Source organism: Salvelinus sp. IW2-2015, linkage group LG15 (genome assembly GCF_002910315.2).
Source record: "Salvelinus sp. IW2-2015 linkage group LG15, ASM291031v2, whole genome shotgun sequence".
NCBI lineage: Eukaryota > Metazoa > Chordata > Actinopteri > Salmoniformes > Salmonidae > Salvelinus > Salvelinus sp. IW2-2015.
In genome coordinates this window covers 59,708,542-59,714,541 of record NC_036855.1, presented here as the reverse complement: position 1 = coordinate 59,714,541, position 6,000 = coordinate 59,708,542, and the positions used below count along the sequence as shown (strand labels likewise).

The following is a 6,000-nucleotide window of genomic DNA, read 5'->3' as shown; positions in this document are numbered from 1 at the left end:
TATTTCAGCACTTTCTACTCCTGCCGTAAGTTTTTGCTGTTCTCTCTTAATATTTAAATATTTAAAGAGGTATTCCTGAAGAGGTCAAAGAAAGAAAGGAGAGGCACTTTGTTTTATTAAGGTTTCAGATGCTTCTCACTCCAGGTCTATTGAGGAGAGAGAGGGGGGTAGAGGGGTCCAACCACTCAGTAGGACTAGATAACAGCATTAGTTATTCATCTGGACTGGCCAAGACCTGTTGTTGAATGTTAGGAGACTTAGCACTATTAAAGTCTATTAAAGTCCCAGTACAGTCAAAATTCAGTTTTTTGTATCATATTGTGCAACAGCTGATGAAATTAACACTGTAAATGTGTGAAAAACTCTGTAAATGTGATCATTGTTATTTCCTGATTCTGGTTGGAAATACAATCTACACAATACCTTCTAATCAGCAGGTTTTGCATGGGTGGAGTTTTGGCTTTCTTGGTGACATCACCAGGTGGTAAATTAGTTAATAGGTCAATAACAAGGAGTTCCAAACCTCTCTGCCAGCAAGTTTTCAGTTTCTCCCTCCCCACTCAGACCACTCCCAGACAGTCCTAGCAAAATTCTTGCTTGGGAAATAGTTTTTGGCTAAAAAGCTATTTTTGTTTCTTTTTGACCATTTACTATATTACAGTAAGGTACTTAATTGTTACTCAGAGCTGATTTGATATTGATATAAACTGGCTGCATTGGGCCTTTAATAATGTGTTTATTATAACAGCCCTTCTGTGTAACATCCCACTCTATCTCTTCACCCTCTGTGTACTTAACATGTTGTGTGTGTTTCTCCTCAGCTTTGTGGTAGAGAAGAGGAGCTGAAGAGGCTGAGAGACGAGCAGCATCAGCTCAAGGACAAGGTCTGTGGCTCTGGGCTCTGGCTGACACCTTTGTGCTTCCCCTGAACAGGATGACACACAATGCTGCTTAACAAGGCCTCTCCTCTCACGCTGCTGTGTTGTGAGGTGCCTGACTGACTGACACAGCGTGGGCATCTTCTAAAGCCTGCTCTCAACCCTTCAACTTCACATTCACCTCTTAAGCAGTGGGAGCCGACGTGTAATGAGGCTTTTGGTCGGCCCTTAAAGGCCAAAGAGTGGGTCAGGAGCGTTCCCGGGGATTGGTGTGGTGTGTGTGTGTGTGTCTGCGTGTATGCACATGTCTACTGGGCATGGCCTTGGCAGCCCACACTAATGAGGGCTCAGACAGGCCCTGTCCCAGTTCAATATAGCCACATGGAGTAGTGGGTGAAGGGGACAGAGCAGAGGGAAGACCTGGGACAGAGCAGAGGGAGACTGGGACAGAGCAAGAGGGAAGACCTGGGACAGAGCACAAGGGAAGACCTGGGACAGAGCAGAGGGCGACCTGGGACAGAGCAGAGGGAAGACCTGGGACAGAGGCAGAGGGAAGACCTGGGAACAGAGCAGAGGGCAGACCTCTGGGACAGAGCAGAGGGAAGAACCTGGGACAAGAGCAAGAGGGAAGACCTGGGACAGAGCAGAGGGAAGACTGGGACAAGCAGAGGGAAGACCTGGGACAATGAGAGGGCAGACCTGGGACAAGAGCAGCAGGGAAGACCTGGGACAGAGCAGCGGGAACGACCTGGGACAGAGCAGAGGGAAGACCTTGGGAAAAGAGGGAGTGATAATCTTAAGACGGGTGGAGAGAGGAAAGAAAAGAAATAGAAAAGGGTCAGACGTGTCGTTTAGACGGTCTGTAGTCTCGCTAGATCCCTGTGTTGAGGTGAGTCGCCTGTTGCTCGACGGAGTGTTGACGCTGGACTGCAGTGTTTTTCGCATGCGAGCCTCACTATGCTCTGGGACCGCAATAAACCACGGCCTTCAAAGCACAGCCAAGCTCCACTAACTGCTGAGTGCTTCTCTGGTGGTTGGACAAGATTACTCTCAAAACAAAGTGCAGACAGGTTGATTGATAGAAGGGTCTGTAGAGGTGCGCGCCACAGTGTTTATTCACACCCCGCTAACACTCGTTTGTTTCATTCGCATGGACTTTAATGTGCTGATCCTGTTACTGTGTGAGTTTGTCAGTTCATAAAGAATAGTCCWGCTCTTTMAGTGGGTTTTAGTGGAAACTCACTAGGGCTGTTGTAGACGTGTTGTTTTAACATCCTGGGAACTAGCTGTGACAGGAGGGACAGTCTGCTCTGTGCCACAGCAGACACCGTGATGACGAGCGTCGGTCGTGTGTACATGAGTGTCTGTACTATGTCCTTGACTGTTAACGTGTGTGTTCTTAGTRTGTGTGAGTTGTGTTTCTAGATGTCTCCTGACTGATATGAATGACTGAAGATGTCTATTTGGGGATATAACTGACTGTGACTGTGTGTCTATGTGCAGGTGAGGGAGAGCGATGTGCAGGCTGTGTGGCTGCAGAGCCAGGCCGACGTGGTGGGTCGGGAGCTGTGGGTGTGGAGGGACCGCTACCATGCTGCCTCAGAGGGACTGAGGCTGAGGGGGGCTGGGCTTGAGGAGGTGCAGAGGGCCAGGGACACGGCCCTCAGAAGCCTGAGACTACAGGAGGCGAAGACCCACAGTCTGGGGGCCGAGAGGCAGGAGCTGCAGCACAGCCTGGACGGCCTACAGGACAGGGTGAGTCGCTGGGGCTGGGGAGGTACAGGGAGCAGGGTTGAGAGTGTGGGGGGGTCGAGGGACGGGTAGGAAGAAGAGGGGAGAGGTGGAAGGGAGTCTAGGCCTGGGGAGGAGGGGGAGGTGGAAGGGTTCTAGGAGCTGTGGGGGTCGGAGGGAGGGAGCAGTGTTGGTGTGGCTGCAGTGTGTGTGTAGTGAGGACCCGGTCAGGCTCCATCACCTCAGGTCACTGGGGTCTAATTAAGCTGAGCTCCACGTTAGGCTGCAATCTGCAGACATGTACAAGAAATTAGATTTGTTTCCCACTCCTCGCTTTCAAGTGCACGGCCGTGTTAAAATGCATATGACCCCCGTGGTTTTAATTAYTATTTTGTGCTTAGCAGGCAGGTTAATGACGCTCMTTAATGGGCTCTGTGGAAATTAGCCTCACAGAGAGRAAGGATGTATCTTTTCTTTACTGATGTGTTTCTTTCTTGTCCTTTTATTGTTTCTTGTGATAAAAGGGACATTATAACTCAGTTAACTACCACTGTTAGGAATAACTCCTGTAGGTCAACTGAAAATCACTCAGCCATGACCCTCTCACAATCAGAATGTTCTATGTGGAAATAAGGCTCCTCTGTTTCAGAGTGAGGCCTGTGCTCATTGGAAGGCACAGCGCTCTGTGAAAGCATGTGTGGTGAACCTCAGACTGACCTTGTGGCTCTCTGTCTGCTCATTCTCCTGTGTCTGTCTGTCTGTCTGCGTTGGGGTTTGAATCCTCAGCCACTCTTTAGATACCCCAGTCGACAACCAGCCCTCTTCTCCCCAGCCCACTCACCCATTCCACATGTTTACAGTATCAGTGTTGTTGTTAATTGCCTCATCCCAGTCTACCTCTCTCTGTCTCTCATGCGTAGGATTACTCACGACAAAATAACACTATNTCTCTCATGCGTAGGATTACTCACGACAAAATAACACTATCAATATAGCCGTGTGTTTTCATTACTCAGKTACCAATGTGGAGTCTCATYATATTTTAACAGATTTGGGCAGCAAAAACGGAGAGAGAAAGCTGCTTTATCAATAATTATGTGTAATCCACAACAATTTCACAGAAGCTCAATAACAGCAGCAGAACTGGTATAAATTCTGTATAAATTCTACAATTTGCAGTGGAATGGAGGGATGTAGCTAGCAGAAAAACTCATTTCCCTAAAACAGGAGAAATTGTCTTGCTTATCTAGGGCATGTTTTTTGTCCAAATGGGAAACTAACTGGACATAACGTCTATATATATATTGTGTTCTTTTCTAATGTACAATTGTGAGTGTTGCCACCATTAAAGGGTTCGTTGGACTTTTACCTCTTTATGTGTTATTATGTGTGTCTAGGATGGCACTAAAACCATCACGCTCTTTGTCATTGGTTTTCCTGTATCCCTGTAAGACGGAACATAGAGAACAACAGTAAATAAAGTTGGATTTGAACCTTTTGCTTCTTGCTGATTGCAAATAATGCCTGTGATTTGAACAGGAAAGTGCTTTCCACATAGCTATTACTGTACAATCAGCATGTTCTCTGTCCTGTCCTTGATGTGTTCTTCAATGTGTTACGTTCCCTCCTGTCCCGCAGCTTGCCCAGAAGGAGGAGATGGTCATGGCTCTCAGAGTGAAGCTGCAGGACCATGAAGAAGACGCCCGTGTTCTCCGCCAACAGCTGCTCTCCTCCCAAGATGCACTGCAGCAAGTTACTGTAGAGCTGAGGTCATGTAAAAGAGAGAGGGAGAAGCAGGTAAGAAAATAAGTTTCATTTGACCCATTAAGAGCCATGTGTTGACATGTTTATGACAATAGAATGACCTTTCATGTGTCACTTGTTACAGGATAGCCAGTGTGTGGAGACAAGAGGAGAGACTGCCGGAGATGCCTGCAATGCCCAGGTACTTGAACCTTGATAGAAAGTCAGCCAGTACATAAATATCTAAAATAGTCTATAGGTTTATCCATATACTGTACCTCTGCTAGTCTCTTTTATTAGCCCTCTTTCTGTTGACCCATACTTTTCTCTGTCTGTGTGTAGCTGGTCCAGGAGGAGGCTGGGGTGAGCAGGCTGAGGGGGAGCTGCGTGAGGTGGGGGGAACAGAGGGACAGACTGGCCTCTCAGGTGACAGAGAACCAGGACTTGAGCCATGCCTGGACCTGAGCCTGGATCTGGACCTGCTCACTGAGAAACACAAGGCTGCACAGCACGAGGTACTGGCCTTAACATCACTCAACATCTCTCCTCCATCTCTCTCCATCTGTCTATCTCCCTCATCTAACCAACCCTCGTTTTTGATGCCCCTTTAGCTGGTCAGCTCACAAACAGGCAATCAGAAATGCCATGGCCTTGTATCAGGATGTTTCATAATGGATGTGAAATACAAAATGTCTTTATCAGGAACCGCTGAAATCAGCTCAGGATGAAGTGAGGCCTGAGATTAACACATCTCTTTTTAATTAGTCAACAAGGACGTGGTTGTACAGACCTGCCTAGTCTCTACAGCCTTGAAGATGAGTCCTAGTGCTGCCGGTATTGGAGAGGCTAGTTACTCAAATCCAGCAGAATTCCAGGGGACCAGCCCCCCCTCCCGCCCTGGTATGTCTGAGAAGAAAGCTCAGGACATGGTGACCTTGTTAGTGTCCGCCAGCCCTGTACCATGGGACTTAGAAAAAGACACCTGACTGTGTCCCATGAACCCTCTGTGTTATTTCGTGTTTTCTTCTTGAAGGAGAACTTGTGGAGGACTCTGTCAATGGCCGTACGCTGTGTTGTGCTGGTTTATTTATTCCTCTCTCTCTGACTGGTCAGATATTTGTTTGCCAGAGTGTCCTTGTGTTATAAATGGACAGGCCTGTCACTTCAATGCTGAGAGGATGTTTTTGACTTCCTTGAAAGATTTTTATTTATTTAATTTTGGGTTGGAGGGAGCGGTGAATATGCATTGGGAACCTGCTACATGTACTGTTTTTTATCTTTAGCATGGCAGCCCAAGTTATCTGCAGAATATTATGATGCCAGTGAAATGTTTGTGATGTTATTTATTTATGTTGCCCTCTCAATTATTCATTTGTTTATTTATTCATGAGAACTAACTGCAATTGGAAAATTCATTTTTTGCTGAAGGGCACATGCCCCCCCCTACATAAAGGGAAGGGGGGGACATCAGGCTTGTTAGTAATTGCTTTACTGGCGTTTCCTGAGACTCACAGGGAGATGTCATTTAATCTGAGCAGACGGGTGAAGAGAGGGACTCTGAAGGTAGAGAGAGAGAAGAGAGAGAGAGAGCCGAGATGGGATAGGTTCGGGTGAGAGGTGGGGTGGGTGGGGATGGGAGACGAGAGGA

At 47.3% G+C, this 6,000-nt stretch overlaps 1 protein-coding gene across 1 annotated transcript in view; it reads left to right on the top strand.

Annotated features, from left to right (window-relative positions):
- LOC111973783 (coiled-coil alpha-helical rod protein 1-like) overlaps window positions 1-4,861 on the top strand; it is a 38,026-nt gene extending 33,165 nt beyond the window's left edge. The window contains exons 4-8 of the mRNA XM_024001194.2: window positions 822-884; window positions 2,382-2,633; window positions 4,248-4,406; window positions 4,498-4,554; window positions 4,695-4,861. Of these exons, the coding sequence (XP_023856962.1) occupies window positions 822-884; window positions 2,382-2,633; window positions 4,248-4,406; window positions 4,498-4,554; window positions 4,695-4,817 (654 nt within the window). The 3' untranslated portion in view covers window positions 4,818-4,861. The remainder of the gene's footprint in view (window positions 1-821; window positions 885-2,381; window positions 2,634-4,247; window positions 4,407-4,497; window positions 4,555-4,694) is intronic.
- Window positions 4,862-6,000: the final 1,139 nt, after the last annotated feature.